Source organism: Cavia porcellus, unplaced genomic scaffold, assembly GCF_034190915.1.
Source record: "Cavia porcellus strain 051 isolate PalLab524CR breed Dunkin Hartley unplaced genomic scaffold, mCavPor4.1 scaffold_2, whole genome shotgun sequence".
NCBI classification, from domain to species: domain Eukaryota; kingdom Metazoa; phylum Chordata; class Mammalia; order Rodentia; family Caviidae; genus Cavia; species Cavia porcellus.
This window is the reverse complement of record NW_026947485.1, coordinates 33451121-33477112: the sequence shown is the minus strand read 5'-3', so window position 1 is coordinate 33477112 and position 25992 is coordinate 33451121. Positions and strand designations below refer to the sequence as shown.

General features: G+C 39.9%; 1 protein-coding gene across 1 annotated transcript; it reads right to left on the bottom strand.

The window, feature by feature from the left end:
- Positions 1–9293: 9293 nt before the first annotated feature.
- Positions 9294–25130, bottom strand: Ppp1r17 (protein phosphatase 1 regulatory subunit 17). The gene is made up of 5 exons (XM_003467963.4): positions 24984–25130; positions 20179–20296; positions 18307–18459; positions 16885–17037; positions 9294–10557 (listed from the first exon to the last, which is right to left on the bottom strand). The coding sequence occupies exons 2-5, from the start codon at positions 20258–20260 to the stop codon at positions 10478–10480; spliced, it is 468 nt and encodes a 155-aa protein (XP_003468011.1). The 5' UTR covers positions 20261–20296; positions 24984–25130; the 3' UTR covers positions 9294–10477.
- Positions 25131–25992: the final 862 nt, after the last annotated feature.

Here is a 25992-nt window from a genome sequence, read left to right as displayed (position 1 = left end):
GAAAAATTACTGCTGTTCTTTGATTAAATACTCTCTTACTGCTGATTATCAATATATACAGAAACAAAAAGCAGTGAAAATAATATTTAGCACTTTATAATTTAAATATTAGGGACCTTGAGAATTAAGTATTTTATTTTTAAAGTTATCGTTAAATTTAAAGTTACTTTTATATTTAAGTATTTTATTTTAAAAAAGCAAAAAAATAGTTTGAAAAGTGTTTTCCTTATAAATTTTATCGTCGAGATTGACTTTAGCATTGTGGATGCTAAACATATGCTCTATCGAGCCCAATTCTTGTCAAATAAATTAAAATCGACATCTTTCTGACATCTTTGTGAATTATCAGATTTCGAAGCTTGTATCAGCTTCTGACATTACGTTCTTTGCACTTTCAGGGTCACGAACTATGTCTAAGAGTTGTGGTATGTGAAATTTCTATTAGCTTCATTTCCTCTGGGACATATTCCTTATTTTTCTGCCTTCCAAGTTAGCCTTGACCAAGTTCCTTTCACTGCACGCCTAGAGGCTCTGATATGGACAGTGTCAACATGCTTATGTTGACTTTGCCATTTTTTTTGGCAGTACTGGGAATTGAACACATTACACTAAACTTCATTGCCAGGCTCTATCCCCACTTCTTTTTAAATTTTGAGATATCCCAGGGGAAATGAAGGTAGTAGAAATTTCACACCCCACAACTCTTGGACATAGTTTGTGACCCTGAAAGTGCAAAGAATGTAATGTCAGAAGCTGATAACCAAGTGACTAAGTTACCCAGTCTGGATTTTGAACTTGAGATCCTCCTGCTTCAGCCTCTCAAAGTGCTGGGTTACAGTGGCTTTATTTTCTTTAACTCTATTTGCCTACAACTTTAATTTTATTATCAATGTTATGACTTTTGATTTCTTTCTCATAGTTTCATCTCTGCTCCCGAATCCCTCTTTTAATGACTGATTTTTGCTACCTACTGGGTTGGTTTGTCACTGGGAGGAAAGAAAATGACATCACTGCACACACTGCTGTCTGCACAGGAACTAAGTGATAGGTGTGTAGTGACCGTCAGCCTTCAAACTTTGAAAAAAAAAAAGCTGTGAGCTTCGTCACTAATCATGGTGCATATCTGTTATTTTTACTGTAATTTATGAACAACAAAGCTACCAGTCAAATCTTATGTTATACAATTATTCACAATTGACATACTGTCATTATGTCAATATTAGATACTCTAGTGTTTGCAGTTTGAGCCTCCTTATGATGAGACTGGAGATATTCAATGACACTGAAGTAACTGGAATGTGTTATTATCAGAACAGTGCAATACAGGAATTGCCTGAGCCCTCTTCCTGGTGCGTTCATATGGAGAACAATGCAGTCATGCAGGAATAGTTTGGGCAACTGGGTTAAAAAGAGTCCCAGGGAAGATGATAGGAAAATACTAGAAATGCCAGGGAGAAGGAATTGCGTGTGATAGTTCTGGTGCTTTCGTGCCTCTGGAAATGAGTGCCTCTTTCTATTTTGCGCCACGGATACCATATGTGTCCCACCTAGTTGGCCCTGGAACTGAGCCTGAGGTTTCCAAAGAACAGAGAACCACTTCCAGAATCACAGAGCCAAGGTGGGCAGTTAGTTTGTGACCATGCAGCAAAATTCTGGAAGAATTAGGAGGTCCTAGATGAATTCGTCATAAAAAGTGAATTGCTCTGAGACCTTTGCACAGGTATATGTGGGCTATTGGGGTTCACATTCTAAGGTGAACTAAGAAGATTGAAAGTCTGAACCCAGCCTGGTAATTTAGCAATTTAGTGCAATTTTGTTACAAAATAAAAAATGTAAAAGGTCCAGGGATATAGTTCAGCGCAAAGGTCCTGGGTTCAATCCCCAATAATTAAAGGAAGAAAGAGAAGGAGAAGAGGAAGGGGATAAGGAAGGAGGGAGAAAGAAGGAGAAAAGATCGAGGAGGGTGGGGGAGGAAAGGAGAGGGGAGGGAGAGAAAGAGGAAGCTTGACCTATAGGCTTAGGACTTCACTGGCTGAGCAGGACTTCACTGGGTGACAAAGGGCTATGGGCTGGGGAGCTAGGGGGAAAAGCACAGGACTCTCCCCTGCAGGGTACAGGTCACTGTCACTGGAGCCCAAAGGAGACTGGAAGGAGCAGGGCCAAGGCTTGAGATCTTTGTCTTTATTTTAAGCTAGGAAGGAATGATAAGGTCAGGTTTGTTGGAAAAGTCACTGTGTAGTGGTAGGTAGAAAATGAATGATGTGGAGGCTGGGGAGGAGTAAGAAGACACTGACCTCGCCATCTCCCTAAAACATAAGGCCTGGGACCAATGATTCAGGTTAGGTGTAGGAAAGTTGAAGTCATTTATTTATATATATACTTATTTAAAGACTGAGACAGGGAAGGTAAGTAACAGAAAACACTTGTGTAATTTAAGTGTGCACCCCTGAAAGACCAGCCTCAGGTTAGGTTAGGGTTATGGATAGTGCTGGGGTGTAAAGGCATGACCCAGATAGTGTTGAAATGTGAGTATTAGGGTTAGATTAGGGATAGTGTTAGGGACAGTGTTGAGGTGTGAGTACATGAGATTGCGTGGATATCAGCCTTACAATTAGGGATAGGGTGATGGCTAGGAATATTCTTCAGGTGCAAGTTCATGAGATTTAGAGTGCAGGCACTAGGGTTAGGGTTCAGGTTATGGATAGCATTGTGGTCCAAGTATCCAAGCATTAGGATGTGGATGTTAGGGTTAGGGTTAGGATTAGGATTAAAGTTCAGCTCAGGGATAAGGATAGTGTTGGTGTGCAAAGTACTTGAGCCTTTAGTATTAGATTTATTATTAAGGTTAAAGATAGGATTAGGGGTAAGTATTAGGTAAAGGTTAGGTTTAATTTAGGGTTAGTTATGGTTTGGGGTTGTAATATCTTAGTATCAGGCTTCTGGTATTAAAGTAATAGATTGAGTTATGATTAGGGATAAAGATTATGGTTAGTGTTGAAGTGTGAGCATAGGGTTAGTGTTAGGGATAGGTTTATGTTTGGGGACAGTTAGGGTATAGGTACCCATGTATGGGATGTAGGTATGCCCTGATTTTAGGGTTAGTGTTAAGAGTTAGTAGTGTTCAAATTAGGGTTACACCTAAAATTGGGCTAGAGATAGCACTGGTGTGCAAATACCTGAGTATTAGTGTGTGGGTATTAGATTTATAGTTAGAATTAGGAATAGAGATAGGGTTATGGTTATGGTTATGGTTATGGTTATGGTTAGGGTTAGTTTTAGTGTTAGGGTTAGGTTTAGGGTTAAGATTAGGAATAGGGATAGTTCTGGGGTTCAAATACCAAGGATTGGGATGAAGGTGTTGATGTTAGTGTTAGTGTTAGGGTTAAGGGTTAGGATTAGGGTTAGGGTCAGCGTCAGGGTCAGGGTTAGTGGTAGAGTTAGTGTTAGTGATAGTGTTAGTGTTAGAGTTAGGGTTAGGGTTAGTGTTGGGGTGGTTGGGTTAGGGTTAGGGTTAGGGTTAATAACAGTGTTTGGGTGTAGTTATACAAGGATTCAAGTGCATGTATTAGGTTTGTTCTTGGTGTTATGTTTTCTATTGATATTCAATTATATCAATATTGGGTTGCAGCTGTTTGTATTGTAATTACTGTTAGGCATGATGTTGGCCTGCAACTATCCATATGTTGGGGTGCCGTTGTTAGGATTGATGTTACGCCTAGGTTTATGGTTGAAACAGAGTTGAATTGCAAGTGCCAGGGAATAGGTGTGGTGTGGGTAGAGTTAAATTAAGGATAGTGTGAGATCCTAGTACCTTAATATTGAGGTATTTATGTTAGTTTAGGTTACGGTTAGTTTTAAAGATAATTCTAGGATGCAAATACATGAGTGTTGTGGTACACGAGTGAGTGGCTGAGGATTTGTGGTAGTTGGGTTAAAAGCACAGGAATTTTCTGTCTGGGTGTTGTGGTTAAGGTTAGGGACAGTATTGCAATTGAAGAACATAAGCATAGGTACATGAATGTTAGTACTAGGGTTGCGATTAGGGAAAATGTTATGGTGCAATTGCCCGTGTATTGAAGTCAGTTGTTAGGGTTGTAGTTAGGGTTCGGTTTATTATTAGATACAGTTTTGGGGTGCAGGTACACAAGTTTTGTTGTATGGGTATTGTGGTTACAGTTTGGTTTATGGTTAGGCTTGGTATATGGTTGGGGTGCAAGTACCTGAATGTGTGTATTTGGGTTAGGGTTAGTGTTCCATTTAAGGGTAGGGTTAGAGTCAGTGTTAGGATGCAATTACCTGAGTATTTGGTTGAGGGTATTGGGGTTAGGGTTAGGATCAGTGCTATGGTTAGTTGTAGGGACAATGTTAGATGCAAGTAGTCAATTGTTAGGCAAGCTTAGAGTTAAAATTAATGTTTGTGTTTGGTTATGGATGGTGTTGTGCTGCAAACACATGAATTTGTCTGTTATGACATAAACTTATCTATAACTTGGGTACTTCTGCCCAATACTATCCTTACACCAATCAATAACCCTAATGCTTGCATATACACATCCTTCCTACCACTGCTCTGGTAGCTTATCAAGAGCAGCAGAAGTTACCTGAATCCTTGAAAGATCCCAAATCTCACAGATGTGTTTGCTAATTTGAAAGTAAAATCATTAGCTCTTACCTATAAGGTATAGCCTAAAAGAGACTGTGGGAAGACCATGAAGAATATTGTTTCCCTGACATCTAGGGAAGCCCTTGCAGGGCTTCATTCTCATGGGATTAAGGAAGTCCTTTAGGCTGCACTCTTCTCCCAATGGAGTTGGTGGACCAAGTTGAGTCTTAAGGTTGTGACTCATCATGGAAGATACCAGTACCAATCACCAGGTCTTTGAGCAGAGACATGTTCTTATCAAGCGCTTTGAGTATTTCAAGGGGTGTTTTGTATACCCAGTAGGTCTACTCCTTCCACAGTGGATGTTCTTTGAAGTACCTCAGACCTAGTTTTCTCTCCATAAATCTCAAAGCACGTCGTGAGAACTATCCTAACAAGCACTCTGCAGATCCAAGTGATCTCACCATTAGGAAACACTAGAAAAACTGACCCACTCACTCTGAAGTAGGGACAACTCATTCACTATTGCAATGGGATCTGGGTCCAGTGCCAACTAGGAGATGGTGAAAGATGGGTACAAAATAGCAGTTTAGATTATGATACCATTTTATAATTAGATTGCCTTTGTAAAATGTATGGCTAATACAGTCCTTTATGTTTATTTTTAGAAAAGTCTAAAAAATAAGTTATTTAGAATGACGTCCAAGTAAAAAATAACATCATTAATGATCCTGTACACAGATCCCCACTTGTCACTCAGGGGGAGCTTTCTAACTCAATTCCTTTGAGTAATCTATCTTCTTAGGTTGTCATTAATTGTAATAATAATAATAACAACAACAATAAAAACACTTACAAGAGAGGCAGCTCTGCAGCCTCTTAAGATCCTAGTTTATTCCCAGTTCCTAAAGAACTATCCTGGTCCATCCTCAAGGAACACAGTGACAATTTCTAAAAATCCTGCTTGGGAAAATGATCATTCAAATTTTTCACAAGACTAAGGCTCTATTTCTGTGAACCTTTGGAAGATCTGGGGCTCTTCTTCAATGAACAAGATCCTGGTTCAGCTTTGAATACAGATAAGTAGAATTACCATAAATTATGCATTACTTGGACAGCCCATCTAAAGTCCATCTTTGCCTCCACAGGCTCCTAACCAACCAATTTACCAAGCTCTTTTGTCTTACCATAGACAAACTCTTTAACTAATTTTCATTGCCTTCTGACAAGTTTCCCTCATTCCAGCCAGTGAACATGTCATCCTAAGGTATCTAGAGAGTACACAATCACCAACAGGACCTGGACCTCTACTCCCTCAACAACCTATAAAGAATTACGAGTATTTATGTCTTTCAGGGAGAAATTAAGGTCATGGCAGACTGGCTGAAAAATGGGACGTGACCTGTTAAATATGGAGATACACACCAGAGGCTGGAAACAGGAAATACCTATGTAATTAGATGCAAAAAGGATGTAGCCTATCAATTTCAGCTAGGACGCATAAATAGAGCAGCTTGGAAGTGACTGAATCTAGAAGGACACAGAAGACAGCAGTCTTGACTTCACTGCCACTGCAGTCTTGTTCTGCTGTGCTCTTGTTTCTGCAGTGGTCTGTCCTGCTTGTCTCTTGTGCTTCATTCTTCCTTTATTCCTTTCTTCCTTTCTTCTCCTTTGGCCACTTCTTTTCTTTTTTTCACATTGAATACAATCTGTGTTTAATATTTCCTTGATATTCCTGCCCAATTCCTTGGGTGGGACAAGCCTGGAATCTTTAGATGCTGTCTCATATGGAAACAATGGGACATGCCCAAAGCTGAGGAATAGCCCTAATTTACAGGACCAAGTCTGAGGTGGAAGAGAAGGTGGAAACCAGATCAGGGGCCTAAGCCCCCAGTGGATGAGCCAGAACTCTTGAGGCCCTGAAGCCTGAGTTCCTGAAAACTGAGGCTACTGATTAAGAAGGGAAGACCTGTGGTCAATGATAGCAGAGCAACAGCAATGTGTCCCTAAGTGAGTGGCCATGTTGGTTCCCTGGAGATGGTAAAAACTTCTAGTGTGTGAGGAAGTGCTTCAAAAAATGCAGACGGAGCTGATGGGTGTTACCTGGAAGCCATAGGAACTTAATATGATAAACTACACTATCAAGAGCTGTAATACCAAAACTAAAAGCCTTTGGTGCTCAGGTTACAAACTGTGGCACTAAAGACTGAGCTATTGACCCTCAACCCCTGGTGCCACTAACCTAAAGCGAGCAGTACTTCACCGATTGAAGACTTATGTCCATATTAGACAAATAACCTTAACAGGCTGGTAACACCTTACCGTGCTGGAAGGACCTATTACTCTAGGGTGGTGTTAAAATAAAAATTTGAGATGGAGTGAGTAATCCTTGAAATAGAAGGATTTATTAAGCCCTTAGATATGTTGGCTATAAAAATACCAGATCTAAGGATGAGCTCCCAAAGATTTACCAGAAGCAGGGCTAAATACCAGGTGAAACAAATTCCCACTGGACCTAGAGCTAAGTGTTTTACAACAAAAAATTGATGAAAGAAATTTTGAGCTGCTTACATTGCAGATACATTAATTATAACCAAGGCAGGTAGGATGACTTGGAGTGGAGAAAGTTTGGGGGTAGGAGAACAGTTCATAAGAAGTAATGATTGTTTCTGAATTGGTTATGGATGTAAGCAGGCTATAATGATGCCTGGTAATTCATAGTTTAGGATTCAAGTCAAGGGTTTAACACTCATTCAGGAAGGTGAAATACTTCTTCTGAAAAAGACGAGTCAGGACTCAGCTCAATGAGAGGAAAGGATGGCTCACTGATTTGTTTTATATTGTGTAGTTTTTGGTCTGTATTACTGTATTGTCTTATGCTGAGCAGGATGGCTGCAACAGAGGAGTATTTTTGCTAAAAGTCTTAACATTTTACTTAATAACTGCTAATCACCACCATATTTATAGTTAAATTTAGGATTTCATAGTCTTTTTATTTCCTGTATATTCACTCACTGCTTTGAGAAGTTTTGTGAGTAACACTTTCATGCTTACAAATTACAAAGGGCAAGGGAACTTCATTTATACACAGGATGACAGAGATTCTACAAAATCCATCATGTCGCTAGCCTCTTATTCTCATCCAGCAAAAATAATTGCTTTTCTAACTTGTTTTCATAACCACATGCTAGCCCAGTCTCTCCTTTAAAGAAGACAACCTGGACAACACAGGCAAGGGAGGGAAAAATCAGTAATTTAAAAGCAAACACTGCTTGAGTCCTTTATGGTCCTACTCGGATCCTTCAGCACCGTTTTCTGTCTCTCCAAGGTGATAATTAGGCATTAGAAGCTGGTTGTGTGAGCTCAGCCAGCACTTTTAAAGGCTGCCTGGATTTAAAGAAAGGCCCTGTGTGGGGCTTTTGACAAAGAACCTCGTCTGTCCCAGGTAGTATCTCGTCATCTCCTGCAGCTGAGTTCTATGCCTTAAAATGAACAAGTGGCCAACTGCATACCTATGGATACATTATTTGAGCATGCCTTCTGAATGGGTACCATAAAATGGTTTTGATTTCTTAATAGAGCTATTATTTATTTGGAGAGAAGCTATTCACAACATACTGAGAACTATTTGAATTGGAATACAAGTCTAACAATTAAACCTCTACTTTTACCTGCCAGAAAGGACCACAGTGGTCAAGAGAAATGAGGAATATTTGGTTTCAACCCTAATCATTCAGTGATACCCAGGTTTCCTCTGCTTTGGCTGGTTTTACCTGTGACCATGCTGAGCATGGTGTTGAGGCTGCACTGTTGTGGCTCTGCCACAAAGTCGTCTTCCTAGGAAGAGAGGGCTGGTGTTTCAGGAGGGTGGTATAAGTGATCAGATCTCCTCCTTCCAATCCTTTTTTAGATGCTGCAAGTTGGTTCCATGTAGTTGCTACTGACTCAACACCTAGGCACTGGGGATTTCGCTATAGACAAAGCACAGGTTCACATTCTGGTGTGGTTTTCAAATTGCCCTAAATTATAGTTGGATAGGACATTTTAGCTTACTAAGCCCTTTGTCACACATTGTCTTTCACTTAATTGGCAAACTATGAAGATGGCAAAGTAAAGATTATTATCTCTATTTTCCAGATAGAGGCAGATTCAGGGTTCCAGGAACCATGGAACAGTCTAGAAGCCAAGGCTTAGCCTCTTCCCCAGGCTGTGATTGAGGCTAATGAAATGAGAATTGAGCACTGAAATTAAAGAGGAGGAGACCACTAGGAATAGGATGTGAATTTTCATGCTAGGGGCTCTAAATTCAAATTCAAGGGTTGGAGGCAAAGCAGTATGTAAGTGCTCTGAATGGGGCCCATGGAAAACTGGAGAATGGGTGCACCTTTTGAAATGGCATCTCATTCTTGGCACCAGCTATGTGCCGTCATGTTTCGAAACAGACCCAAAGTTGCCTACTCAGGGTATTTTTCCAAGAGAATCTGGAAATCTAGAATTACATGTGAATTGCCCTACTTGAAGGTTAAATAGTAACAGCTAACCAAAACATTTTAAACCTCTGTAATCAGAAGAAAGAGAACACCAAAAAGCAAACTAGAGCCAAACCTTCTGAGTCTCATTTGCAACCTCTGTTCTTTGTAATGGTAACTAAATAGGGTATTTTTAGGAGAAATGCACCAAGGCACAGAGGATGACTGAAGTACTTTTATTTCCAGCAGGTTCTTTCATTTTTTCCACATTTGTGATGGACAGAAAGAGGCAAAGGGATTGATAAATGACTGGAGCCAGAGTATATAGCGATAAATTGCATATTATCACTCTTCAGCATGATGATTTGAACATCTACTTTTTTTCCTTTTAAGAATAGTTCTCATCTTTTTTTCCTACCTGCTGCCTGATGGATGAGGTCTATGTACAAACCTCTGTCCCCACTCCAGGTTTCCAAAGATTGCAGGCTTGGACAGAAACTAAATACAGATTCAGATGCCCTGCTAATGAGGTTCCATTTCACTTTCCCCTCTTTTCTAAGAAAGATTATTGTAGTCTGAATAAGACAGATGCCAAAAGTATCAGAATGACTTTCTGTTGGCCTTATTTTTTTTATAAAAGTTAACTAATCACAAACATTGGCATTTTACCTGTCATTAGTAATGACTAACTTGTGATACAATTCATAAACGTCAGGGCAACATGATTAAGAACTGTTTTAAAAAATAAATATGAAGAGGTATTGCAAACCTCCTGTGAACCAGCGTTGTCTTCTGGTATTTTCAGTCATGAAATGGTAGACTGGGTTGCCTACCTCAGCTTATAAATTCGACTTTCTAGTATCAACCACAAAGATTTTAGGAATATCACCAGAATGAACTCTTAAAATAAGACAGGAGAAAAAAGAGCATATTCTCCAAAACAGTCAGTGAGTCAGAGGACAAATGACCTCGCTTCTTTAACTGAGAAGAGGGAGCCCCAACTTGGACTGGTGTTTGAATGATGTTAAGCTAAATTCTGTCCAGCAGACAAAGCACGAGTAAAGGTTTCCCATATTTTCCATGGTTTTGCTCCATGAATTGATCCAAAAGAAGCAGAAAATGAATAGTGAACACCAGAGCTTTCCTATTATCTCCTAGTTTGGAATGATCTATTTCCTTTCTGTTGCACTGAAGAATTCAGAAAGTGGGACTAGGAATCAAACTCGAGGGAAAAAAGACAAAGAGGTGACTGGCAATCTGATATAGCATGTCTCCTGAGGAAGAGGTGTCTAGGTCTGAGTCAGCCTAGGATGAAACCAGAGCAGAAATAAGTCTATTTTTTTCTCTAGGTCACCATAGGGAACCAATCTAACCTATTTACAAGTGATCTCAGGGGGAGATGTCTTTAAATAGTTATCTTGTCACCATCCTTTTCATCATCTTCCATGATCACCTTGGGTTTCTCATCCCTGAGAAGTGTTACACCTGCAAAACAAAACACAGACCTGCATTTAAGTGCGTCTAATTAAAATAGTAGCATTGACAGAGTGCACAGGAGTGTGGCCACCCCAGAAAAGCTTTTGCATCTGTGCAGAGAGAGGGTGCTGGGTGGCCTGATTTGGCCTTCCCAGAGGGGTTCAATGAGGACATCTCTCTGGGCATGAGAGGATGCAGAGGCAGGGGCTCACAGGCAACCTTCACCTTCACTTCCTGAGCTCTGCTCCTACTCTTGCAGTACTGTAGGAGGGAAAATATGTGGATTTTGGAATCTAGTGTCTTGGGCTCCTAGTTGCATCACTCTCTTAATTTGTATGAAGCCAGTTAACACTTTCCTATCTAAATGTTCTCATAGATAAATTGAGGACATTGATATTTATTTTAAAGAGTTACTGTATCAATTAAAAAAGGTGACCGCTGTGAACAACTAAATGTTAGTTTTTTCACTTTTCCCACCATTTGCTAGTTTATTTCTCTTTTGAAGGAAATTGGTAAACCTCGTGAAATCAAACTTAAAATGGTTTTACCAACACGTAGGGAAAACACTGATCTGAGGCTCTGGATATGCTGTTTCTAAATGTCAATTGTAACAGGTGATCACGTCCACAAGATTCAGAGCAAAATGAGAAGATACGTTTTTCATGCAATTTAAAATGATTCTTTGTTCTGAGATAATAAGTTTCTTGCTTTTGGATATTAAAATATATTTCCTTTTATATAATTGTAAATATATGACCTGGTTGTTCTTGCATATCTTCATAGGTAAAATCAAAGGTTAATATTCCTATGTTGGGTGCCATAATATTTTATTTTAAAAAGTGTACTGGCTTAGGAAACAGATATCTTAATTTCTTTTTAAAGTATGATTTTCTGCACGAATTAATTCACTAAAGGCCAGTCAAGGAGGTCTGAGTGGTTTTGCTCATCCTGTGAAGTTTAAAGGGGGAAGCATTTTAATTGAAGGGCAAAAGAAGCTGTCCTCCAGGTTCCAGACCAGTCCTTCAGGACTCCTATCCTCTCATTCCAGCCCCCAGTTTTGTTTCCTACCACTGCCTTGTACTGCATCCTCCCCTCTCCTCCTAATTAGGTACCTTCAGTCTCTGAGGCAGCTCATAAACTGGAGAGTAGAAGCTGCACAGCACAAGAGGCCTTTCTGCAGAATGGACTCCATTCGGTGCTAGAATATTAATGGAAACTACGTCTTGCTTTTTGACTGTTCATTGAATTGGTTCCTAGTTTGTTTATATGGTTCTTTGTCAAGTTGCTAATATTATCAAAGGTGAAAAACAATTTCAAGAGTCTGGCTGAAACTAAGGTTTTTAGATAAATCACTTACGAAACACAGCAAGAAATATTTTGCCTTATACTGTATTAGCTTCGGGGAAAATTGGACTCTTACTTAGAGTTAAAGCTAACATGGTCTGAGAACTTTGAGGAAGCTATATTGAGTAGCTCAACTCTTCCACCTTTTCTGGATGTGTCTATGTCAAACCAAACTCATGTTGACTAAAAATAGTTTGTTTTGGTCACATGCCATGATGCTCCAAGGTAGAACTGGCTCCCATTCTGTCATGCTCCAGTAATACATCACGTGAACCCTTGCTGAAGCACTTTTCATACTGTAGGAATCATGAAGCACTATATCTGCATTCTCCTGTGGTTCTCAAAGGACAGTCTACCATCTGGCTCAAAACCTGGATTATAGTAGGGCTTTAGCAACTGTCAGTGCCTTCCTCTTTCTACACAGGTGAGTCTAGGGAACTTCGCTGCTTGTAAGACATTAGCATGTTTTAAGGCCAAAGATGCTTATTTGGGGTCTCTGAGGGACAGTCAGCCTTGAAGTAAGCTGTTTTTCAGCAGAATACCATCTGGGGTACCATTTAAAAGTGGTCATCCACATTACAGCTATGAGCCTCTGAGCTGGGGGTATCAATACAAAGACACTACTTGTCCTAATAAACCACACCAGAGAGAATGCTATATTCCAGCAGGACAGGAGAGGTGTCACTGCCAAAAGACATACTAGCCCTTTTCCTTTGTACACGTGCAGTAGCTGATTTTCATTCTCTGGACTGTCTGAATGTGTGGTTTTCCAGCCAGATCCTCTTTAATGCCTTCAGCTGCATTGTTCTTTGCTTGGCTTGGCTCCCTTTGCCACAGACCTCGAGTTAAATACCTCTTTCTCTCTTAAGTAGGCCTGGGTTCCTTAGAATGACCAATCACAAACAATACTCCCTGTCATGAAATCACTAGGATGGGGGTCCTGGCAATCATGGACTAAGTTGGGAGCAAGCCTGGGGCTGGCAAGGAAGCCTGACATGACTCCCCATGGAGGGGCTACTCTGGCAGTTGGAACTTGTCAAATTAGCTCATTAACTTGGGGGAATGAAGGTGGTTAGCAGGAGATTTAGAGAAGAGTGTGAATCTTTGTCCAGTTCTCACTTGCCAAGGGCTAATGAGAGGAGATGTCTCCAGGGTGCATTTGTCTGTGAGTTTCTCTCAGCACCCTTATTAAACCAATATGAGTTTATCTGAACATCTGCCGAAGGCTCTATCCTTATCAGCTTAACTAGCATTTCGATTACTGCCAAAATCTTTAGATACTAAAAGGCTCTTCAAAAGTAAAGTGCTTTAGCTAATATGCTAATAAAAGCTAGAATCATACAACAATATCTTTAATTGTACACATTATATGGAGATTTGCTGACTCAAGGAATTCCATAATGCCTATGTATATACAGAACCCCTGCAACTCTTGTAAACTGTAGTATTTGACAAATGTTTTGATTCAAGAAGGAAGCTACTCTTTTTGAAGTAGCTCATGGGAAATATGTAGCATTCATTGCCAAGTGATCAGAGTTCAATTCTTCAGAAAGCATTGGATCAGCAGATTATATGACAAGGTAAAATGCTTTGGCTGGAAGAATTCTTACCTTCAAAAATTATTTGACCTAAGGAATATAAGATTGAACAGATAATGGAAGGGAACTAACATCTACTGAGGACTTTCAATATGACAAAACCTTTGTGAAGTGCTAAATATTAACAACTATTTGAGACAGCTTTTGTGGTCCTCTTTCTGGAATAGATGTGATAAAGGAAGCTCTTATTGTTTACCTTAAAGTTTGAGAACCACAAAGATTGTAGGAAGCAGAACCAAAAATGAAACCATTCTGGTTCCAAACTCATGTACAATTTTCTGTACTAGGACAAATCTCTGCCTGTAAATATTTTTGTGTCTCTACAAAATAAGTACAAGAATGGATACAAGAATAATCAAGTACTGTAGAATTGTGACTATCAAACAGGAAAATGTCAACAGATACTTATTAAGAACTACTAGTAGAAAGGATTGGGTTAGGTATTAAGGTTCCTATTAGAAGCATATGGCCATTACAGTCCAGAATATTCAAGCAAGTTGCTAATATGTCAATTTAAATAATAGCTGTAACAAGAGCAATGAGAACAGTAACAATTATATTAAATGCAGTCTTGGTCATTTGCATGCCCAGGACTAACACAGAGTCAGTCCAGAGTAGAAAACGTCATTCCTGAAGAGATCAGTTATCAGAGGCTTCGAGCAGGTTTAAGTGAGTGGGCGCTGAACAGAGGTAGAGCTTTGGGCAAGCATGTGATCAACTGGAGTATCTGTGTATGTAGCAATTCTGGTAACCTGTGAAAAGTGTGGTCCATTGCTTTTGAGAATTGTCTCTTCATGCACCCTGCCGCTTTGTCTGGCTCTGCTCCTTATTTGAAAGTCTGAATCTGCATGGCACAATATATAGTCTATTTTCTTTTCATTTGATCTGGGGACAGAATATCTGACAGAGGCAAAAAAGAAAGAATGGAAATTTTAAAGTACGGGTATGTGCAACTGTAGGGAAAAATTTCACATGCTGTGGCATAGCCTTTGAACAAACAGACTTTGATGGACAGAAAAAAGTTCTAAATCAGGGTTTGCTAATTTGGATCCTATAAACTTGAAGTGATTCTTTTACTGTAAATTTGTTGGAGATTTTATTTATTTCTCTACCATGTGATAATTCTTTCTTCTTTTGTGGAATAGTTGAAATTAATATATTGTGACTGTTCGCTATTAATCTTCAGTCACTTATACAAAGATCTTTGAACTCCTTTCCCAGTGGTAAAACTACTCTAAAACTACTTTTGAAAGAAGAAAGGGTACTGTCAAAAAGCCTGTGTGGGTGGCTTCTTCAGAGCCACCTTTGCCCTTCAAGTCCTACATGGAAAAGAGAGCAGTCATTGGTCATCGTCCATGTTAATGGACAGACAAGACCAATTCAGGATGCCAACAGAGTCCACTCAGAGAAAAAATAAGAGGAGTCCTTGGAGCCTTTTCCCTCTGAATGAGCTCAGCTGGAGTGTAAAGTTAAGGAAGACAAAGACTTTTTGTGTTAGTTTAGTTTCCTTGTGTATGCCTGGCATTTGAACATCATAGATGCTTAGTATTAATGTTGATAAGGTAAAGGATAGAGATGTTTTCACTTGGCCTTGTTCCTTAGGCTCGAATCCTCTTTGCTCAGTTATCCTCATGCTTCCCACCCCACACTTCCTTTAGATACTTAAATGCTCCTTCCTCAAAGTTCTCCTTGCCCTCCCGTGAGAAAGAATCAATCTCCAACTCCCTTTCTTTACCTAATTTTATTTTTCTTCATAGAATTTACTCTGAGCCAATTAATTCTATTATCTGCTTTCTGAGTTACCATTAACTTTACTCCAAAACAGTGACTTAGAATATAACATGTGCTCAATAAATATTTGTTTAAAAATGAAGGTACTTTGAAGACTAGATGCCTACATTGCCTAAATTTCTTGTATTACTCACACATTCATATTGATCAGAAGGCTGCATGTATTCAGAGTGCAGAAAGGTTGGTCTCTAGAAGTGTGTGTGTGTGTGTGTGTGTGTGTGTGTGTGTGTGTGTGTGACAGAGTGACAGAGAGAGAGAGAGACAGAGAGAGACAGAGAGAGACAGAGACAGAGAGAGAGACAGAGAGAGACAGAGAGAGAGAAAGGTGATCAAGTGGGGACAAGCACCCACCTTTCATCTTGGTATAAACAAGTGAGTAATAAAGACAGATGGAGGTAAAAGAAAAGGAAAGAGGAAGAGAAGGAGGAAAAGGAGGAAAAAAAGCAGAAGGCCAGAGAACCCAAACTCCAAAAATGGCTGGGGATTTCAAGTTACTGAATTATTGATGGCTTTTGTCATGATGTCTTATTTTAAGCTATCTTTTCAATTTTGTTTATTAAATGAAATAATAGAAAGTATATTTATAATAACAATAAAATGCTATCTCCTACCAAAAGTATAACTTACATATTCTTTACATATTACATATTCTTACATATTCTTTAATGGTTCTGAGGAGTGAACTCAGAGCCCTTGCAGAGCCTTCTCATTTGTCTTTACATTGTTTTTCATTTGGAGACTATGTCTCATTAAGTTACTATGTGGCCCAGATTATGCCCAAACTTGTGACTCTCTTTGCCTCAGCCCCTAGAATGCAAAGAGTAACTGCATTCTTATAATGGAAAAGTCTGAATCACAGGGTAGTACAGTGAGAAACTGACCTGAAGGGAGACAGGCTTGTTCTGAGCTCCAGCTCTCTTTGTAATCACATTTGATTTTGAGTATTCATTCATTTATCTCATCCTATCATTGATCCAAACAATTGGCCAATTCTAACCATCCCTCCGTTTCACCCACGTGACCTTAAAGTAAGTGGATTAATTAAATTATCTCTCAATTTCTTTACCTGTGAGAGGAGATAATAGCTGCCCTATTGTGTTGTTCAGATGATTTTTAAGTCCATGAGCCATGCCACATCTAACATTTGAAAGCGTCTCAATAAATACCAGTACATTTCCCCCTTCCCACCACTCTCCTTACCAAACCTCTGTGTCTCTGTGTCTGTCTATTTGTATGTCTGACTATCTTTCTATTACCAATCACAAGGGGCATGGACCACACATGTAGGAGAAGGCTTGAGGGGAGGATATTTCACCTCTTCTCAAGGATCCTCTGACATTTTCATTTCACTGGCTCAGTGAATTTGACCAGTTCTGCTGAAGCAGGTGTAGTTTGGGAGTCATCTTTTTTGTCCATGTCAGCCCCTGTGGAGCTGGCAATGGAGAGAAACCTGAAAGGTAGCAGTAAATGCCACATCTCCCCAGAGAACTTGTGTGTGACACAGCTTGCTGGACCAGGAAACGGGCCATGCCCCTGGCACCTCCAGATGGTGAGGCTCCTGACTATTCCACCTTTTGAAAATGCCCTGTACCAGCTCTTTTACCTGCTGCAAAGGGGGGCACGTGCAGGGCAGGTGTGTCTTTTCTCCTTGGCTTTTTCTGTTCCAGGTCAGCGTTGTGAAGGGCTGGGCTCATTTTGCAATTTGGATGTATCTCTTGAATATCGTATCTTTTGATTAAATGTTCTGAAATCACACCTACATGGTGGGGGGAAGAGAAAGGGAAACAGGTTCAAATGCACACAGACATCCTACTGTAGGAGGGCTGTGCATACACGTGTATCTGCACATACACCTGATAAAGGTAGTCAAAATAGAATTTTAGGCTTATTTCACTAAGCATCATACTTATCTAGGCTATAGCAGGGACATCTATGCAGAAACATTTAGAGTCTGGTTTCATTTTAATATCATAGAATCCCAAGGAATGTAATATTACTACCACTATCACCTATCTGAGCAAAGTGGGACAAAGAAATGTACCCAGTTTATTACAACTCATAGGTATCAGATAGGAAATAAGCCTAGACTGGTCTCTCACCAAATTCCGTCGTACCGAACCAGAACCGATCATCTGCAACCTAAATACAAGCTATGTGCAACTCACACCCACCTTGATAATTTAATTATCTCTGTCCCCTGCTCCAAGCTTTACTTACCTGCCCTCTCACCTCTATTATTTACTATTTTTCTCCATCATTTGATAACTCTCTAAAATAACCACTTTCATATGACTTCTCACACTCATTGCCTAGACTCAGCTCCCACTGTCCTTATCTAAGAACGTCTGTTACAATGTTGCTGCTTAATGTATGGTTCAGGGTGTATTACTGGTGCTCTTTGTTATACCTTTGAAGATTCCTTCCCTAAATGATCTTCTATGTTACATTTGTTTTGCATTCCCAAAACTATGGGAATAGGAAGGACATTAAGTAAATGGAAAGTGAAAGAAAACAGGAAAGAAAGTAACTTCTGGGAAGAAGGAAGAGTCACATGTCACATCCAAGGGTGCCATAGAGACTTGTTAGCTGCTCATCAAGCTGCTTTGCTTTTTCTCCAGGCCATGCAGCAGGAAGGAGCCCATTCCTAGCCTCCCCCATGGTCAGGTGAAGCCTGCCTCACATGAATCTCTCCGTCAGTGTTCCATTGGTCTACAGTTCATGGTTGCTGGATGGTGACACTCATTGTGACTTTGGAAGCTCAAGGTTACTTTATTTATTACATATGTGTCGATGACGTCAGAGCTCACTGCCTGGATCCTGGAATGACCATTTGGAGCACGGTGTGCCTCCCCTGCCTCCAACTTCTACTATGAGTGTTGAAAAGGTGGTATGATATTAAGCCATTAATTAATACTTTAAAACTTTAATTCCCAAATGTATTAAGAGAAGTTCACTAATACCAGTGTGACCTAGCAGCAAGTGATTCCCCTTTACAGCTGTGTAAAACAACTTCCTTGTCTGTTACCTGGGATGAAGGGGGGGATGTGCAGTGCAGGTGTGTCTTTCCTCCTTGGTTTCTTCTGGTCTGACTCCGCAGTATTGGTAGTCTGCGTATTTTTTCCCTTTCTTGGCTTCTTTTTGAGATCACAGCCCTCAATGAACTGATCTGGAAGATCATCTGATTTTGGCAAATATAAAAACAAACAAACAAAAAGAATATAACATGACAGGGTCTAGCTACAAACTGGTTGATTTTTAATGACAGTTGATCATAATGGCAAAAGTAAATTATTTTTGAAAAATTAAAGCCTTTGTTTATTTTGGTCTCTTCAACATAAGGTTTGAGTACCTTGTTAAAAAAATCCATAAAATTACTACAGAAAATTCCATAAAATTCTGGTCAAAAGAACTTGAATGGGTCCAAGGCAAAGAGAAACTTAAACATACACTTTACCTAAAAGGTTTTGCTAATTTCATCCAATCATTTCTATTTAATAAATGTTTACTGAAATTTTAGTATGTGTACGGCACTGGACTACCCAAAGTTGATATACATTACACACACAATAAAGGGGAGACTGAATTGAACAGTGCTTTTTAGTGAGATGATTCTACATCATCTCAGTATGTGAAATGGGCCAACGCATTTTCTGATTCATCAGGTTTGTCCTTTTCTGGTTGTTAAATTTATTTTTATTGTTATTTTATTTATTTATTTTTAGTGCCAGGGATTGAACTCACAACCTTGTGCTTTCCAGGCAGGCGTCTATGCTGCTGAGCTATAACCCCAGCACAGTTGTTAAGTTTAGTGTAATTCATTATTGCACTAATTCCCACACTAAACACACAATGATAGTGCTTCATTATGTCCAACTCTCAGAAATGGAAACCAAGGTTCATGGGCCAGGGAGAAGACAAGAGAGTTCACTGCAGGTGAGTTATGGGATCTGTATTATACTCAGGGCCTTGGAACTGTGCCTCCTTTGCAGAGCAATTGTTAAAATTTGCTACCTCATTGTACGGTCAACTTCCACCCAGATTACTCATATCATAGATATATGTTGAACTAATGAGTTCTGCTTAGAGTAGGTGCTGCTTGGATACACAGTTTGTACGTGCACCTGTTAGAAGTGAGTCCCTCTGTTGACCCAAAGTTTGACATGTGCACAGTGCAGAGAGGAAGGCATTTGCTTCAATTCTGACTTTTGCTTCAATCTTGTTTCCCCCTATTTTTGGAGAAATCCTAAACATAAAATATCTTGATGGAAATTGGAAAGAGGAGAGAGGAGGGGGAAGTCATAACCAGGCAAGGCGTAAACAAAGGCTATGAATATGCAAAAGGCCCATTTATCAAAAGTCTGAGTGTCTCATTTTTAGAAATGGGTAGAGGCAGAGATGTTTCTGGTATTTTCATTACAAAGGTTCTACAAAAAGTCAGTTCTGGAAAGGAAACAGATTGACAATAAAGCAGAAAAGGGCTATTTAAAATTCTGTCTTGATACGCAAAGAGAGATATTTGAAATATTTTATTGGCACTGCACATGGGGTGTTAGTGTGTCTGGAAATACTGGAAATAAGCTATACTGTCACATACCATTTATTGCCTCAAAAATGCTCTGCCTGGGACTCTATCAGACCCCAAAAAAGAGGACAATGCCTCCTCTCACACTCTCTCTGTCTCTAACTTTAATGAACTTCTCTCTAGTGCTTCAGCTAATATTTACATGGCAGACCCCACAGACCCATGGCTATTTGCCTGTCCATCTGGTGTTGGCTGTCACCAGAAGGCACAGACTATCAGTTTTCAGGGGGCTTCTCTCTGACTTGCCTGCAAACCATATGGCACAGACACACCCTTTCTGATTTTCATGACTGACATTCACAATGAAGCATTTACCCAAGTGGCTGCAGCGAGGGTCTAGCTTGTCCAGTCTGTCTTCTGATAGCTCCAGGGGCTGCATTTGCTCAGTAGACATCATTGAAAGACAGAGGGTGTATATATTTCTTCTCCAGCACTATCAAAGTATAAGAAATAGTCCCTAAGTGTGCTTTCTGGTAATTCATTCATTTACTTATGCAATAAATATATTTATTGAGTGAACAATAATGTTCCCAATTCAATCCTGTTTTTCAGGTCTGCTTTTTATAGATAGTTAAAATTAAAACTGAAATCAAACATACATTTCTCAGTCATTAAGCAAAGATTTAATATTAGCCCATTTTAGGAGATTCAGAATAAGTACTTATCCAGTCTGAAGTAGAAATGAATTGGCTTAGAGTTATAGAAAATATTGACCAAACCTTGCCTGTGTTTTTTAAATTCTGCAAAGTATGATTATATTTTCTTCACAGATATAAAAAGGGAGGCTCACAAAGTTTACTTAATTTACATGGTCATGCATGTACCAAGTGAGCTGCTTCTGATTTAAATCTAGTTCTACAGACTTCCACTAGACACTCAAGTCTCTTTAAAACAGAATCTGCTTGAGCCCAAATTTTCCAGGGCACTCATTTGCTCTATTCTGTAACTTTAAAGTAATGAGACAGTGAACTTCAGTTACTCTGTTCAGTAACTTTAAAGTAATGAAACAGTCTTTCCAGCCACTCTAAGAGAGTGGTAGAGATGCAGCAGGAGAACATCTAGATCTGGAAAGGATCTTTGTTATTTCCTCCCTGGGGATATCTGACATGAGAGTAAGCCTCATCTTATCCCCTTCTTTCCTGGATCACAAATCTGTTGGAACTTTTCAGAGGTATTACATATAGCCGTTGTCTAGGAATGGAAATCTAAAATGGACATGTGGCAGGTCTCAATGAGAAATACATTAGTTTCACTACAGCCTTCTTAGATTCTGATTCTTGAGTTTTTCTCTAGTAATTTGTTAAACATATCCTATAAAAGCAAAAATGGTAGGGGAGAAATGAATAAAGGTAAAAGAACCAAGCTGATTCTATTCACTTAAGTTTCCTGGAGCTGCAACATACAGAGAAACACAGACCAGTCATGGTTATGTTTCAAGCCCCTAGAATGAGTACAACTCAGCTGTCTTCTGAGGACTATGCTGGCGTTCTCAGGAAAGGCTGGAGGGTCTTTCCTACCAGGAGCTGAGATCATTGCATAGCAGATGGAGCCATTAACTGATCACTTGAGCTTGGCTTTTAGTGTCACTCTGAGCAGACTGATTGTGCTGAGTGACTTCAGCATAAATCAATTTAGACCATTGTTCTTTGTGTTTGCAGAGATTGCCAACTCCCTGGGACTATGCAGAGTGCGCTGTTACCTTGGCTAGCCCTCCACCCACCCACACGTGAATGAAGGGAAGAGCTAAGGGAAGGCTCTGGAGGAGTGGGCTCAGTATTGAGGCCTCCAGGCAAAATGACAGCCTCAAATACCCTCTGCACGTATTTAACCAATCTTCCTCCTCTCTGAGAAATCATGCCTCCAATCAAAGAACTTATGCTGAAACAATCACCCCATGGAGGATCTGCTCAAAATCTTCACTTCCAGAAAAAGAAGCTGAGGCTCAAAGAGTTTGAGTTGATCTGCCGTGTCATACTCACAGTCAGAATCAGTATTTGAGCTTGGTCTTTTCTGCTGTCTACAGTCAGTTCTATCTGGCAGCGTACCCATTTCCTTCTCCCCAGTTTAAGGTAAGCTGCTCAACTGCTTCCATGTGTCACACAGCTAGTTATTTAATTTGAGTCTAGAGTTTTGAATCAAATAGACCAGGAGTAAATCTTAGCCGTTGAACTAAAAACTCACATTGCCTTGATAAAGTTGCTAAATCTTAATGATGTTGTGAGGATAAACGGAGTCCATGTGCAGTATACTCATGTTTTGTCTCTCTCCCTAGAAGCTACTGTTGCTATGACAAAATTTGAAAAGACTAGCTTCTTTTGGGCAGCCCTACAGATGACACTCAGTATCTTATAACCCTTTCTTCCCCCATTCTTACTCTCAGTATTTCTGTCAAATAATAATATCTACTTGGTAGAGTTACTATGAAGTTGAGATATGCTTAATATATGGTAGGCATTTTTCAAATGACAGCTATTATTATGTACCTTTAGCTATATTATATATTAAAGAAATAGCTCATGTTTGGCAAAGACATGGTTTACCTATGAGATTATAAGATACTTTCATCTTGGATGATGTCATTATGCTTTGTTGATCAGAAAATCTTAAACCAAGAAAACAATACATACGTGAAGGGGAGAACTGTTTGGAATGTCATATCATCTTGGTCACTGTCACTTTACCTGGTCAATGAACACAAGAGGAATTCAGCTCCTGTAGTACCCTCCATTTTTACACTCAGAGAGATGGGTGCTCTGTAGGAGTGAGCCACTGTAAGAGGTGAGCTTGTCTAATTCTTGAATTAAACAATGGGATATTTTCACTTTCTATTCCTCACTGGCCATACCTTCTTATCTTTATTTCAGTCTCTCCCCCAAGTGGACATCTAAAAGAGATACTCCCCGTGACCTTCAGCCAAGGGAGGTTTCATCATCTCCCTCAGCAGCTCTTTGTGTCTTGGAGATTTTCTGAAGCACTAGCTCTTCCCTTCATAGCCATTCAGTTGATCTTTTGGGTCTTCAGATTTGAGGAAGATATGTAGGACTCCACATGCTAAGGGCATGCGTTCAAAGGTGATTGTGGATGAAGACTTTATATTTGGGAGTGTTTCACAGACTGTCACTAGCACAAAGACTTGTCACTCCTTCGATACTCTTTTTCCATTCATTGTTTCCACATCATCTCTGAATTTTAACAGAGTAATGACAGACTGCATGGTGATGGTCAGTATTGTTCACCTACGCTAACTATATAAGCCTAAAGCCAAATACAGTGTGAAAATCATGAGTTCTATTACATAATATCCTTAGAGGGTCTCAAGGAAAGCCAGCAATACAGGCATCATTTCTGCATCCAAACTATCAATATTCATAATAAAAGAAGAGAAGACAGACCACATAAAGATTCAGATGGTTGCAGATGAGATTTTGTAACTAAATGAATTAATATTGAACAAACCTTGTTAGTTTTCAGAATTTTTCAGATTTTTTCAATTAGACAATCAAGGCTTGAGGATCTGAACTATATTTCTGGTGACTGCTTTTGAAACAATGTAGGTTTGGCCTATAAGAGACCAAGAAATGTGATTTTAGGACTTGAGGGAGTTTTTCCAAACCCCACATGCTAAATTCTTGCAAATTTCTAACTAATACTTTTCACAAGGGTCAATTTCTTTTCACAGACACTTGTAAATGCAAATATCACTGAGAGAGGAGATATACAAACCGGTATACAATATGCAGCAAACATTGGTGGCAGCCACATAAACTTTTGAGAACAGGGGCTAAAGAGCCAAGACGCTGGGTACTAAGATATGATCCTGCTGAACTCTGAAGGGCCCACACGCCAGTTCAGCCTGCAGGAATCTGAGGACATGTTTTGCTGAAGTTAGTCTCCACAGTTTGAGCTACTTTCTGGTTCAGGGGAAACTCTTCAGTCCAGTTTGAAGTCAGAAGTTTGTCCAGGTACTTAAAACCCTGAGGAGATTTCTCAGTTGGAGATGAGGATGCCTAGTGTAGTTCAGGGGTAGAGCATTCCACCCTGACTATAAGCCTTACATGCTCGGAGGCAGTCTGAGGAAGAAGCAGGAGATTGGTACCTTGTCCCACTCTGACTGGGTGAACTTGCGCAAGCAATGTGCTCTCTTGGAAACTTAGTTTCTGGGTCTATAAAATCTGAATGCTAGGACTGTTCTCCAAGACTGCTGAGAGTGTTAACACACAATGTCTACAGAGTGCCCAGCCTAGGACTTGAGTATGCTAATCCCCTAAGAAGTGTGGGTGGCCTTGATCTCTCACCCGCCCTGCCTTTGTGCTTATAATACCTAGATTTAATGGATCTACACTGATTGTCAGGCTAATGTCACTCTATCTCTGACCTTCTTTGAAACTGGTAATGAGGTTAGAATATTCTAAAGTGTAGATCAACTGCACAACACCCATTTCTAGATCTTGCAAACACAGTAATACTCATTCGCAGGGGTGAATGGACATTTAGATTAATAAATTAATCTAAATAATATCTCCAAAATAATCAGGCTGGCTTTAGGTGATGGATAAGAAGTTCAAAAATTATTTCCATGGCCCAATATAGTGTCTAGTTCCTGTACTATCAGGCTTTGTACAGTTTACACCTTTTCTAGCATTCTTTTTAACCTGAAGATTTAGTTTCAGTCAAAAAGTACATTTGAAGATCACATTTGTTCATTTGTTCATTTAAAAGACCTAACTTTATAAATCCCTCAAGGACTGACTGCACGTGAAGGAGGGCACAGGGATGATTTTGAGAAGGATTCTTTTCCCAGCCACGTAGAGTAAGACCCTTCTTGCTGTGTGCACACACAGATACATGAGTAGTATGCACCCTGAAACTTCTCGGTTGAGTCTCTGAGGGCACAGACTCCCACAGAACTTGAGACCCCACTTCTCTCAGAAAAATGATTGATGTTCAAGTGTTTTTTTTTTTGGTTTCCCGCCTCACCTCAGTTTAGCTTATAAGGCCCAACCTTATGCCACCAGCGGCAGACTTCTTTGTTCCAACAACCATGAAAAAGCCATAAGTTATTAGAAACTTGCTTTTCTCATCACAAAAGTTTGTGCAGGAAAAAAATTTGAAGCACTTACCAACCAGCACAGATACGGCAGCGGGCAGGAGACTGGAGGAAGAGCTTGTGTGGAGAGGCTGGGCTGTTTCTCTGTGCTGTGGCTGCTGCTGCCCAGCTCAGCTCCAGCTCCTCTTATCTAGGGACCAGCTGCTGCTGTTGCCATGGGGATGCTCTGTTTCTGAGACACCAGGGCAAGGGGGATGGAGAGGGAGAGAGAGAGAGAGAGAGAGAGAGAGAGAGAGAGAGAGAGAAAGAGAGAGAGAGAGACCTCGCCATCACTGCTCTGCATGACAATAATTACATTGCACAAAAATATATTAAGTCCCATTTTGAGTTCCTAAGAAGTACACCTGAGAAACTCACACAAAGTGGCTACTACAACTTTGAATCTCCTTACAAATCCAGCCCATTTGTTTTTGTGTCCTGATATTGTGAACATGGAAACTGAGGCATAGAATAGTTAACTAACTTGCCCTAAAGGTGGCCCCCTCAAATTTTTGACCCTCAAGTCATTTGGGGTTTAACCATCCCTACTGTCTTTCAGAGTGATGTTGTAATGGAAAAAGCGATGCTAATAGTAGTAATCACTAATATTTATACAATGACGAACATCTCCATGTGTAGGTGGCTTTGAGAGTATAAAATAACCCATTGGGGTTTAGGCTGTGTAATGCAGAGCTTCAAGAAAATCAGTTACTTAGGTAGAATTCAAAGGAAACTTGTTACTCTCCATTTCTAAGTTCTTCAAAACCCAGCCTGGAGGTAAGGGAGAGGTTGTTAATTAACTTACCCTCTACTAAAGACATTTCTTTTTGGAGAGTCGGATTTCTTCACAGCTAGTCCTTATCTTAACTCTTTTTTCCTTTCACATTTCTAAACTTAACTATCTGTATGGCTTGTGTTGCCTCCTAACTGCTGGCATATGTGCTCTTTCCTTTGTAACCATCCTGATCAGGAGGGACAGTCCCTAGGATGCTGAGGGGGACAGTTCCCAGAATCAGCCCTCCATCCCCAGCTGCATGTTTCAT

Coding starts and splice junctions, on each gene's coding strand:
- Ppp1r17 (XM_003467963.4), bottom strand. CDS start 20,260: ATGATGTCTACTGAGCAAATGCAGCCCCTGGAGCTATCAGAAGACAGA. Junction 18,460..20,178: donor CCCTCGCTGCAGCCACTTGG/GTAAATGCTTCA, acceptor TGCCAAAATCAG/ATGATCTTCCAGATCAGTTC. Junction 10,558..16,884: donor CGTGCCCCCCTTTGCAGCAG/GTAAAAGAGCTG, acceptor TTTGTTTTGCAG/GTGTAACACTTCTCAGGGAT.